General features: G+C 43.5%; 2 protein-coding genes across 6 annotated transcripts in view; one reads left to right on the top strand and one right to left on the bottom strand.

The window, feature by feature from the left end:
• Positions 1-11,189, bottom strand: part of KRAS (KRas proto-oncogene, GTPase) — a 24,493-nt gene extending 13,304 nt beyond the window's left edge. For 3 of the 5 annotated variants that reach the window (XM_015869213.3, XM_085541916.1, XM_015869232.3), the window contains exons 1-4: positions 11,105-11,189; positions 10,190-10,312; positions 3,623-3,801; positions 1,143-1,302 (exon numbers count right to left, since the gene is read on the bottom strand). In XM_015869213.3, coding sequence (XP_015724699.1) covers positions 1,143-1,302; positions 3,623-3,801; positions 10,190-10,300 — 450 coding nt within the window. In that variant the 5' untranslated portion in view covers positions 10,301-10,312; positions 11,105-11,189. Of the gene's footprint in view, positions 1-1,142; positions 1,303-3,622; positions 3,802-10,189; positions 10,313-10,415 lie in introns of all 5 variants that reach the window. The other 2 variants (XM_015869222.3, XM_085541910.1) reach the window with 1 other exon arrangement.
• On the top strand, positions 10,369-13,238 carry LOC116653759 (uncharacterized). The gene is made up of 4 exons (XM_085517132.1): positions 10,369-10,373; positions 10,561-10,773; positions 11,035-12,432; positions 12,842-13,238. The coding sequence occupies exons 1-3, from the start codon at positions 10,369-10,371 to the stop codon at positions 11,645-11,647; spliced, it is 831 nt and encodes a 276-aa protein (XP_085373258.1). The 3' UTR covers positions 11,648-12,432; positions 12,842-13,238.

Here is a 13,238-nt window from a genome sequence, read left to right as displayed (position 1 = left end):
TCAGCAGATGCACAATGTTACTCAAATCACAGCACTCTGCCCTTATTTGCCTTTTTCTGCTACACCTATATACCAATTCGCAGCTCACATGCAATACTTCTGAAGAGGCAGAGAATACAAGTTATTTGACCTCTCAAACCTGCTGAGTGTGTTTTTGTGGCAGAACAGGGACTATCAAACCCCAACACAAACCTATTATTATTATAGGATAGTTTCTTAAGTACAGAACCAGTTTCATTTATACTGTATAGCTTCTCTTGAGTACAGATATACCACCACCACTGTCCCACAGAAGAGTTATGGAAACCCTGAAAGAGCCCTAACACAACACTGTCTCTTCCACCTACAGCAGCAGAACACAGTAAACAAATGCGTGCCCTAAAGGTTTACAAGGCTTGACTTGATGAAATCAATTCACCTCGTAGAAATCATGGAATAACTTATGGACCTTAAAGTCCACCTGTCTCCACTCCCTGCCATGGGCAGGACCGCACCCAACAGCTCAGGCTGCCCAGAGCCCCATTCAGCCTGGCCCTGAACACTTACAGGGATGGGGCATCCACATCTTCCCTGGGCAGCCCGTGCCCCAGCATCTCAACACCCTCTGAGCCAAGAATAGTAAAGAATTTCCTCTTAATACCTACTCTCTACACCATCTGCAGCTTCAAAAAAGATTTACAGTTAATCACTTACCTATAGAAAGGTTTATGAAACATGTTCCACTAATGTTAAATCAACACCTTAAAAGACTCTTTCTTTTGTTATTAAGGGAAAGGCATAGAATAAATAAAGCATTGTCTGCATAATCCTCTTGCAGATGAGAAAAACCAAACATTTCACCTCTAAATGGGGTACTTTTTACAGTAATAAAGCCTAGCATAAGAATTCTGCAACTGACAGTGGAGAGTACCAGCAGCCCAGCTCTCATTCGTTCAGTTTGCGCAACAGAAGCGAATCACAAATTAATAAACAATTATCAGTAGTCAGAGAGCTGACAGAAAGAAAAGACACCACGTGAATTTCTGCTCTGAAGAAATACATCCATTGGTGTAACCAAGAGATCGGTAATGCTCAGAGTGATTAACTTGATGAAAACTGAGCTGAGAGCTCTACATTTTGATTTGGGAAGTCGTGAGCTTTACCTGTCTTGTCTTTGCTGATGTTTCAATAAAAGGAATTCCGTAACTTCTTGCTAAATCCTGAGCTTGTTTTGTATCTACTGTTCTGGAAGGCAAATCACATTTGTTTCCTACTAGCACCATTGGGACGTCTTCAGAGTCTTTAACTCTTTTTATTTGTTCCCTAAAGAAAAAAAAAAAAAAGATTTAATTTAACAGATATTGCTAGTTTATACAGTAGATTATAAAACACTAAAACAAATGAAATTATGGCATTTCAGCATCATTCCTTATGTTAACTCAATGCACATTCACTATAAGAAGCTACTAAAAAATAAATACATTGATCAAGTCCTGTCACCACCACATTTATTACTTTATTCTGAAAAGGCTGGCATGGTGCACCAAGTGTTTCTACCAGCAGTGCTCAGGAAGCCAAACTGCCACAGCTTCTCATGTCACTACACAATAACTCTCCCCAGGAACAACAGTTAATGTCAGCTCCAGTACAAATCTTACTACTGATCTCCCATACTTTAGGCTTACAATACCCAGTTCATTTGCTGAGATAAAACCGTCAAAAGCCCTCTGCCTGTGCTGTGTTTTTCAGGTTAGGTCAGCATTATAAACTCTGAACTTAGATAAAGGGATTTAAAACTCCAAAAACCACTGGCCTGGTTCTCTGACAAGAGAAATCTGGTACAGTGTCTTTTCAATGACTAGCTAGAAAATGTTTTCACAATACCATTTAGATGTACTTAAAGAACCTCAAATAACAATCATTTATTTCTTCTTCTCTTAAATAATCTGTAAGTCTTCTCCTTAACTAATATTGTCAATGTTCTCAGTTATTTATTTAGAAATATTCAGTTTCAGTCTTCAAAGTCACCTGTAGGTATGTGAACGCACAGGAGGAACTCCTGCATTCAACTCATAGTACTGAGTTAAAACACAGAAGGCCTTCCTGTGCAAGTCTACAAATGCTTCTTTATTAAACTTGAAAAACAAACTTCACACTCCTTTTTGCCTTATGTCAACACCTTATCGTTTCCTTCCTCCTCTACAGACAGAGGAAACTCCTTTCTAACAATCTGGTTAGGCAATGAAGAGAGATGTAGGGTGTTTTACTGAGAGCAATAGATAATTCAAATTTGTCATCTCTACTTGAGAACTCCAAACTACCAGCTTAGCTACTCAAATCAACAACTACACTACTAAATGAACTGAACTGCAAGCTATGCAATCTAGACAGCTACAGCCCTCACTCTGATTACCTCAAACTGTCGTGCCATCTCACCTTAAGTGAAGAACAGCAACTTCAATTTGTTACTAAATGGGCAACTTCTGTTTAAAAGTAAATGTTGAGTTTGTGGTTACTACTTACAGCAAGTCACACCTATGCTGTACAGCAACATAAACTCAACAGCATGTAAATACCTGTATGGGAAATCACAGCTTGAACCTCTGATTAATCAGCTGAGGCAAGTGTTGGGTCAGCTGTAGGAGCACAGGTAAGAGTAATGTAGCTGTGCTCCCAGAAGGGGTGGACTTCAACTCCACCTCCTCTGAGACCTCATTTAAGGGCTGACCACCACTGAGGCAGCATCTCTTGGAGACTGCTCCCCAGTGGAGACTGCCTCGGCTTTCTGGTCAAGGCATTGACATTGGTGAGTTTTCCTTTGCTAATAACCTTTGACTATTTACCACCATCTTGGTTAACATCTTTATATTAGCCACCCTTACAATACCTAACTTGGAATAGCTTAACTTATACATTTGGGACCAACCTTAAACTTATGCTGCTAAAAATCAGTGATCTTCAGTGGGATTTGTCTTCTAACACAACTCCCAAGCAGAATTCAATGGAATATGAAGCTATAACTGCCCTGGTACTGCTAATAAAAGAAGAGACTGCTTCTATTTCCATTTTAGTGTAGCTGACATCAAGCAAGGATGAGTTTCAATTGTTAACAAACTCAGTCAGCCATCGTCCTGGATGTGAAATTTCATATGGGTATCCTTGTTATTTTTTTCATTAAGGCATCAGAGCCCACACGTTACCATTTAAGCACCCACTTATGTATCCAAATACCCTTGCATGGGTATTTTCCTCCTCTTCCCCCAGAGAAGAAAGGCTAACAACATATCGTCTGTGAAATTTAAACTGTGTAAGTTTCCCATCTATAACTTTTATTTATGGGATAAGCAGCATTTACCTTCAGATAATTTCTTACTATATAAATAACACCAACTAAGGCAGTCACGCTCATCCATAACAGAAGAGCTTTCAAATTCGTTGCCTGCTCCGCTCCAGAATGAAACAACAGATTTTCAATTACCGAAAATTACAGACTTCCAAATGGACAAGTAAATTGCAGCATCGCTAATTTGCAAATTTCCCTTTAAGTGCTATTTCATGAGAGGTCAATTCATTATCCAGTGTAAAAGCAAGCAACCCACGCAGCTAATACAAGAGTTAGTCATTTATCTTTCAGCATACACACCTATAATGGTGAATATCTTCAAAAGATTTTGTATTGTTTATAGCAAATACACACAGAAAGCCTTCTCCTGTTCTCATATATTGGTCCCTCATTGCGCTATATTCTTCTTGACCTGCTGTATCAAGAATATCCAAGAGACAGGTTTCCCCATCGATTACTACTTGCTTTCTGTAGGAATCCTAAAGAAACGAGAGAGAAAAAACAAGGCAGTTAAATATAAACAAAGTTTATAAGCACAGATAGCTCTAAAGATATTAAAGTTGTTTACTGGAAGTTGATCATAACTGAAAACACTGATAATCCAATTTTACAGATAGGCAAATGACAGCATAAGAACATTGGTAGTCCATATTTATGTTTAGATATTAACCCAGAAATGGAAATACCACTGGAAGGACTTGTTCTGATCTGCATCCTGCATCTTCAGCAAGCAGTACTGCACGCGTATGCACGTGTGCACATACACACTGCACTCTTATTTCTCATCTTGTACAAAGGGACACAAAGTATAAATTGGATCCAGATCAAAAGCCTCTCCCTTTGTTCATATGAGAATTGAAGAAAGTTCTAATCCTGATTTTAAACGATTTAACTATAAGCTTACTCCATTTACAACAAAAGAAAACTAAGTGCAATGTGACCTTCATTCTATGGATGTTAATAAAACCATCATGCCACAGCAATGTGCAAAATAATAGAGAGAGTTCAAAGCAGAACAACTACGTCAAAAATCTACACCTCTGAAAAAGAAGTAAGGCATAAGAAGCCTTCAGAGTTTGAGGCAGAAAAAGCTGTTTTGTATCCCTAAACAGCCGCATATAATGTTTGTTATTAAATAACCAAAACTTAGTCAATACATTTGAAGTTCAAGTTCTTCAGACGAGACACAGCAACACAAAGCACAGAGTCACACAAAAGCCCTGATAGGTTCCGAGAGATGTTGGAACAAATTATTTCAACACCATCAACTCAAAAGTTTTCAGGTCACTGATTCAAGTAGCTGAAGTCTGTACAGAGTCCCAGGCAGCTAGAAGTGATGCCTTTCGGTGCTAGGCCTCTGTAAGCACATAATTATAGCAATAACAGGAGCACGTGAGTGTTATTTTTTCATCCAAACCTCTATTTTCTATAAGCACTCTCTATTACGATAAGTCCATGTCAATAAACTTTAAAAATGTCACTGAGTACCACAAATTATTCTCAGTAAACAATACTCATAGCAAATAAAAGGTGACAAGAGGAAATCACGGCATAACCTTCCAGATCCTTCAGCTAGAGATTAACATAATATTGCTTGTGTTCTTGTTATATAAGCAGGATCTTTTTAATACCCTACAAAAAACAAACCTAAGCTACTGTGAGAGGAGCTGAAACTGCAATTCTAGCCAGTTTCAAGATGAATTCTGAACGACCTTCCTTCTTTTGCATCGATTTTAAGCACTATGTACTGTGCACTTTATTAATTCGGTGGTTTGGTTTGTTTTTTAACACTGAAGTTTGTTCTTTCTTGTTGCCAATCCTAAAATCAAGCAGGAGACAGCTGTATAGAATCAGGATGTTCAAGTAAACAAGTGCCGGGCTCTCATTTATCTCAAGCCTGGATGATGGTAATTCAACAATATCAGGTAAAACGATACTGATTTCTCACCCTTAAGATACAAGTTCAGCTCCAGTGTGATTCTGGAAGTATTTATGTCACAGAAGTACAAACTGAGTGTTTAAGTGGATAGAAATACAGAAGCTGAGAGAAATACACAAGTTCCAATGTAGTTTCAAATAAGGTTAATGTTCCATCTCGGTGCTTAAACGAGACGGAAAAAAGCCTGCCCATCTTTATCCCAAGTCACTCCGACTCAATTGGAGATCTTGTACATCCTATCAACTGTGTCACAGGTCAGCAGTGTATTAACAGAACTTCTGCCATTGCAATGGTCAGAAAAAACCCATTTCATTTTCTTCTTACAATTTAACTGCTACCTTAAAAATCCGAATTTCTGCATGCTTCATCACTTCAGGCAGATAGCAGCTCCCCACAGCTGAGCTCTAAACAAAAGCTTTAAGTAATTTTCATCAAAGAAAATTATCTTTAAATTCTTCCTGCAAGAAGTGCTAGTTTTAGTATGCTGCACCAGCAGCAGCAAAGCTGCATGAGCACAAAGCACAGCACAGGTAGACAAGCAAGGAATGCCTTGAGACGGTTGTTTTGCTCAACTCTGAAAGAAAAGTAGAAGAGAGGATCTGAGGTGGAAAAGACTTAAGGATGTGGGAGAGAGAACTCAAGTTCGTGTTTTCCTACCAAGTTACTGAGAGGATAAATATTTGGCTGTTTCAGTTGTTGTTTTTTTCCCACCCTCTCCCCTGCAAAAAGTCAAACCTAAAAAAAACCCCATTTGGCACTGTAAGAAAACTGAACCACCACGTTAACAGCTCAGGTTGCTGAGACCCCCAGCCAGCTCCACAGTGAATACCCACCCACACAGACTGCAGCTAACATTCAAACGTTACCATACTGTACAAATTTAACAAGTTCGGGAAAAAAAATAGTGCAGGATGAACCAAAAAACTCCAGGTTAGGTTAGCTATGCTGCTACAATACTTGTCATAGAATCATCATAGAATGGCCAGGGTTGAAAAAGACCACAATGATCATCCAGTTTCCACCCCCCTGCTATGTGCAGGGTCACCAACCACCAGACCAGGCTGCCCAGAGCCACATCCATTCTGGCCTTGAATGCCTGCAGGGATGGGGCATCCACAACCTCCTTGGGCAACCTGTTCCAGTGCGTCACCACCCTCTGTGTGAAAAACTTCCACATCATATCTAACCTAAACCTCCCCATCTCAGTTTAAAACCATTTCCCCTTGTCCTATCACTGTTCACCCTTGTAAACAGTTGTACCCTCTCCTGTGCTCCCTTCAAGTACTGGAAGGCCACTATGAGGTCTCCCCAGAGCCTTTGCCAAGCTGAACAATCCCAGTTCCCTCAGCTTTACTTCACAGGAGAGGCGCTCCAGCCCTCTGCTCATCTTAGTGGTCCTCTGCTTCAAAACAGAATAGCAGAACCCAACACACAGGCAGACTCCCTTTTAACAACAAAAAAACGCTTCTCATGATGTTTTTGAAATCCAGCAACTTCACGGCACATTGGAAGACAGGGCAATGGAAAAGCACCTAATATAGGACTAATACATAAAACAAAATGCAAACTAGAAATTAAATTCTACACTCCACATGACTCCAAATATGAACTTGTCACTTCTGAGTATGCAGACACTACCTACATCAAAGAGTTTTAATGTAATTAATCACACAGCCTACTGTTATTGACCTTTCAAGCCATAAAAAATATAAACCACACAAATTATGCTAAAGAAGCAATAATCCCATTTGTTCACAACAAGTACCGATAACAGATGATGGTAGCTCAGCTTCCTGTCACAAATTGAGTTTATCGGAAAAAAAAATCCACTGATTAAAAATAAAACAAAAACCATCTAGGAGAGTAACTACTGTTTTAGGAATCCATTCTACCAATGATTAAATAATATCATAGTTACTGTGAAGCTACTACTATATATTGGTGGAAGTTCCACGAGTGCACAGGTCATGGAAAAAACACAGACTTAAATATCAGTATTCCTAAATCACTCGAGGGATTTTGCTAATCCAATTGAAAAACCCTTTGACGGCCAACAAGGAGGGTTGCTCCTTCTCCAAAACACTGAAAACATGACCTAAATGTTAGCACATATAGGCTGGCACTGTAAAAAGAAATGATTTCGAAGTGATCGCAGAAGATACTGCAAATAGAGACTTAACGAATGTCGACCAGTAGAGGGCACCAGTCCAACCGCTCTGTGCATGAAGCCAGATCTCGAAGGGTGAGTGGACACACTTAGGGCAAAAAAACAACACCCACTTAAAATTGCTTGGCTATAAACGTGTTTTGACATCCATTTCAAGTAAGATATGAAGTTGTGATAAACACAACAAACGTATTTGTTAATAACAGGAACTACTCAAGCACACAGTCATTTTAATTCTTTCCCTGTCATCAACTGTTATAAATTCAGATACAAATTAAAAAGTAAATGCATATTTTTTTGACTGGATAGTGAGACGTGAAGCTTCCCAAGCAGGTAAGTCATTTGTTCACTCACTAATTCTATTCCACTGAAAAAAAAGTACGAATGTGAACGTTAGAGAATGCATCTCTAGTTAAATAACCAGATTATTTTTCCTCTTACACTGATTGAGCAGTGTAAGAATTAGAGAAGAGATGGGTTTCACAGTGGTTATCATGAAAGATTTAAAACAAGTGATCAACCAGGTAGGTGTGGAATCCATGGTATGCAACAAGCACTCAGCTCTTTTCTCTGCCTACTCCAAAACACATCATTTTGGAGTAGGTATGTTTTGGCAACAACCAAACATGTGGCAATAGAAGAAACAGCAGTCATTGAAAAATAATAGTTGTGACACTACTGAACCACTTATTTATTGGTCACAACAACTGTAGCCTTATTTCCTCCTATTGCATGGAAAGTGAGCCTCTACAGCTACTGTTCTTTCAACAGCCCCATGCTAGAACCACACACACGAATCCTACTGAGGGGATTGTGCCATAGCAAGAAGTGAAGCGTTTAAACCCAACTACAAGCCCACTAGCTGGAACCCATCTGCCTATCCAAATGACAGACTGCCCCACAGCAAATGAAGTATGTATTCCCTATAAACTCAACCATGATTATTTTGTAACACCATGAGCACACAAGGTGGTAGAAAGATAGAACACCCACCCACAAGGTCTCAGGATTCACAAGGCAAAAATAGCAACTGTAACTCCCAACAAGTTCTTGGCTGAGCACAAGTAGACTAATAGTGTTACATTCAACAAGTTGTTGATACAGGTAAAATCCACTCAGCTACACGTTTCTCCCAGAAAACCATACTGGTTGACTGCAGACCACACCACAGCCTTACAGACAACCTGCCCTCTCCATTACTGACTAAAAGCCACCATTCTAGAATTCAGTGTCTCAAGAACTGTGTGTTTTATTATCATTAAAATGCCTTTAGCATTCCTCTAAATACTCACCTTGCTGATTAGCAAAAATCCCTCAAGTGATTTAGGGATACTGACATTTAAGTACTTGCGTTCCTAAGCTATTTATACAGGCAGCTTCTAATGTAGAACCTCAACAGCACTTTCTGCAATATGTAAATATACCTCTAACCCAAGAAACGTGGATGATGAGCAAGTAGTACAAGCATTTACCAGCGACCCTGCTAGTCCCTTCTGCAACAAAAACTCAAATCCCATTCTGCCTGTTCCTCTCAATGAGCTGTGTGTTGTGTTTCTTGGTTTTTTAAGAACAGTTGACACTGTTTTGTTTTCAGATTTGAAATCTTAATGATTGAAAAAGCTACCTTCCTATTCTTCCTATATGTCCACAAAACCTTCGGCAAGGATCAGACAGACAAGGCACACAGGAGCATTAAGGTAATCCCAAACACAGACCGATGCATCCCTCTTTGGGGAACACCAACTCAGGCCTGCACTCCACTGAAGTAAAACAGCCTTCTACCATCTTTGGGCAAAGGCTCCTTTCACTCATATCTACCTGAGAATGACTCCAAAGCCATTTCTGAGTCACCACATTAAGCCCAGATTTATGCCCCTGCGATCCCTTCAAGTGAGCTTGGAAGCACCTCATTGCGTAAACATATAAATGAAGTCATAAGCTACAGAGTTCCAGTGCTGGGAACATAAAAATCTTGGGTAAATTATAATGTCATTTCTCCTTTTATACGGTCTGAGGTTATTAAATCAAAACTACCCACAGGAGATTTCAGACAACACCAGGATTTTTCTTATATTTACAAGGCCAGACCTGCCTACTCATTAAAAGTCTTTAAAATAACAGAAGTGTTTAAGTTTAAACAGATTTTCAGATTCTGAAGGGCTGTGCCATGTACTGCAAAGAATTACACTGTAGCAGCTATCTTACATCTCTTTCTAGACACATAGAAACACACAACTGCTTGGGAAAAAGAAGATATAATATCGAGTTCCAAATGTTTTGCCTCGTTCAGCATAAAATCCCAGAACACATTCCTCACCATGTGACACAGATCCTGGTGATAAGAGCTGAGAAAGCCTGACACACGCGTTTCAGAAGTAAAATCTCTCCTTACGTGTGACTTTCCATTTTGATATTAAGAGGCTGACGCGGAGCTACAGCGAGTTTTGGCACCCTTTTTTCTAATAGAAATGGGCAAGTAGTTCCTTCTTACCAAGATCCTATAAACTCACGTTCAAAGTGTCCAACACAACACAGCAATTAACACACACCACATTTCCACTTCACAGAACTGCTCATTTCTCACTGCAGCTGTTGCTCCGCAGCCAGCTCAAGAAGTAGAGCAGTTCACTAATGCCAGTGTGATGCTATTCCTCACTTTGGATTTAATATAGCCTCGTTTTGTAGTGTTTTTGCAGTAACATCCAACAGCAAACAGCACTGCTAACCTCCCACCACACGAAGCTAAGACGAAGGCGTTTACCTCTATGGTAGGGTCATACTCATCCACAAAGTGGTTCTGAATGAGCTGTATTGTCAAGGCGCTCTTGCCCACACCACCAGCTCCAACGACAACAAGCTTATACTCTGTCATTTTTCAGCAGACCTGAAGGCAAAGAAAGCAGCGTTAGGCAGAAAGGGCCGGGGGTCGGAGCAGTGAGGATGCCGTCGGTGCGGCTTCATTCACCATCGCGTTCCTTTACTACTACCGGAAAGCGGTTCCCTCCCGGAAAGAGAGGACAAAAAGCCACGAAGGGAAGAGATTCCTCGGATAGAATCGCACAGAAGCGCAGCGAGGGCTGGAACACACTGAGCAGGGCTCTCGTTCCGCACCGCTTTCTTCCCAAGTTCCAGGGCACGACTGCCCGCAGAGGCTCGGCGGGACGAGGCCGCGGCTCTCGGCTCTCAGCTCTCCCCTCTTCCCCCTCCGTCCGCCCAGCCCCGGCTCCGCAGCGCTGCGAGGGCGCTAGCACGGGCTAAGCACGGGCTCGGCACCTCCGCGGCCCGGCCGCCGCCCTCCCCGCCCCGGCTCCCCCAAGCGCGGAGCCAGCCGGGCCGCTTAAGTTTGTGAGCCGGCCTCGCGGGTGGGATAAGAGGCGAGGAGGGGAGGAAAAGGGGAGCGGTGCGAGGAGCGGGATTGACTCAGCACCAGGTGCCGGGCTCCCGGAGGGCGTTGGCCACCTGTCCCGCCGTACCGCGGGGACGGGGCGCGGCGGGGAAGGCAGGGCGAGCCGCTCTAGGGCCGCCGTCCGACCGCTCCCCGCCGTAAGCGGCACCGAGGGTGAGGGGGGGCGGCCACGGGGAGCCGCTTCTCCCGCCCCGCCTCAGCGTGGGGGATGGAAGCGAGGGAAGGAGGGGGTGGGAGGGGAGCGCGTCCCGGGGGTTCGGGTACCGGTACCTGCCCGGCGCTGCGCGGGCCGCGGGAGCACGCCGGCGTCTCCCTGGCCGCCCGCTCCGCGTCCCTTTCCGTCCCGGTGTGAAATGGCGGGGGACGGGGAGGGCTGGGGCTGGAGCTGCCGAGGGAGCCGAGCGCCGAGAGGGCCGTCCGATCGATGAGCTCCGCGCTCACCGGCCCCTCCCCTCGCAGCGCCGCCTCAGCCGCCCGCGGCCGGGGGTGGGAAAGGCCGGGAGGGGCGGGAGGCGGGGATTCACTGCGCAGCCACAGCGAGGGGAGCTCGGTTTGAGGGCGGAGGGTGGTGTGGGTGCTGCTCTCAACGAGCGGGGCGATGCCCCCTGCCCTCAGAGGCCGAGGCTGCTGCTGGGCCCACACCGCTGCCTCAGCAAACGTAACATCGAGCGTTTGTATCCGCAGCCGGTCGGAGAAATGACGGACGGGCCGCCCCGAGCTGCCGTGAAGCTCAGGAACCCTGAAGAGTTCAACCCCACCACTGAGCGCTGGCTGATTTCAAAAGAACACCAAAATGCTCGGTCCAAAAGTTAACGAACATCGATGTTTTGCTTTGCCTTGTTGTTAAACGAGCCGACAGTTGCATAATTAAGCCTCTTCTCTTACCAAAGGGCCAAAAGCGTAATGCCTGGTAACTGAGGAGACGTAACGCGGGGCCCTCTGAACACACACATTGCACCCAAAGTGGTGGGATCCTGTCAGGTGGCAAAGCTTGCTCCTAATGAAGGAGCTGTGGGGCTGGCTGCAGCCATGCTGACTGGCTTACACCAGGGATTAATTGGAGCCGTTTTGCTTTCCCTCTTTAAAATGGAAGGTGAAAAATAAACTCAGCGTGCATACACATCTGGCCATCGAGATTTAATCTGAGAGGCTGGAATTCTGTTCTCCACAACCGCGTGCGACCCAACTTCCAGCTCCTTTGGTTCTCGGTGTGATGCTGGGCCGTACCCATCTGAACAGCAAAGCCATTAACCCTTTGGGACTGGTGCCATCTCATTGGGAAATCGTGTTCCTGTGATTAACTCATGCAAATATGCTGAAGCCCCCTTGCCTGCTTTTTAACACTGCTCCCTGGTGCTGAGGGGTTAAGATTGGCACAGATAGCAAACACATCTTTGAGCAGTTGTGTGAAGAATGCTGCCTTTGCAGGCATTGCCTAGGAAAGATCGGATGAGCTGCTCTCCTTGTGTTCTGGAAATCAGCTTTTTCTGTCATTGAACACAGTGATGGAAGTCCTTGTGCTCCTATGGAAGACTGTGTAAGGATTCATATATGCAGTAGGAGGGTATATGTTGTTATGAACTGCAGAGAAAATGAAGGTAAGTATCATACGATCCCTGTTTCTCCTCTGTCCTTAGACATAAGTAATCTGGTCAGTTTTGTGTTCATTGCTCTTACTAGACTTTCTAAAACTCATGGAAATACATGACAGCGTAACATACACAATCATCTCACAGATGAGTGCTAAAACGGAGTGATTCACATTGCTTATTAAGCAGACCGTCTCGCATGAGCAGATGTGAAAACCAAAAGAAAAACCTGCTTTCAAAGAACAAGTAGCCTGGTGGTAAAACCACAAGCTTGGGATGTGGGAAACCCACATTCCCATCTGTGGTGTGAAAGAAGCAAAGAAAGGATTTGAATGCAGATGTTCGGTAACTGAAGTAAGTGCCCTGATCGGCTCTCTTAGGATAGCAGGATCTGACTGTTGTATTTTGCTCCCCCTAGGAAAACCGTGTGAGTGTTGTGGTTCTTCCTAACGCAATGGGAAAATGTCCGTGTCACAGGAAAACCTGCCCAGCCCTGTACATAATGCTGATGTTCCACAAACAACTTTGATGCTTTGCTCTCATCTGTGGAGCTTCGTATGGGGAGAAGCTGTTCATCTTTAAGCCCACACAGTCACCGCTAGGATCAGAAGAGAAAAGAACCTCCTGTGTGAAAGCTTCAGGTCCTGATGACAGCTCGAATCCCCATGTCTCCATATGATCTCAGTGAAATGTGCAAACAATCACTGTGCGAATAGTTGGAAGGCAGAGGGAATTGCTGGGATTCTGGAGAAAGCAGGATGCGAGGCTTTATTTCTTTTCTGTGTACAGATCTGTTCATAAATGTCCACTACAAA

This window comes from Coturnix japonica, chromosome 1, assembly GCF_054131305.1.
Source record: "Coturnix japonica strain WE chromosome 1, WE-NBRP24, whole genome shotgun sequence".
Lineage (NCBI taxonomy): Eukaryota > Metazoa > Chordata > Aves > Galliformes > Phasianidae > Coturnix > Coturnix japonica.
This window is presented reverse-complemented; position numbering and strand designations above follow the sequence as displayed.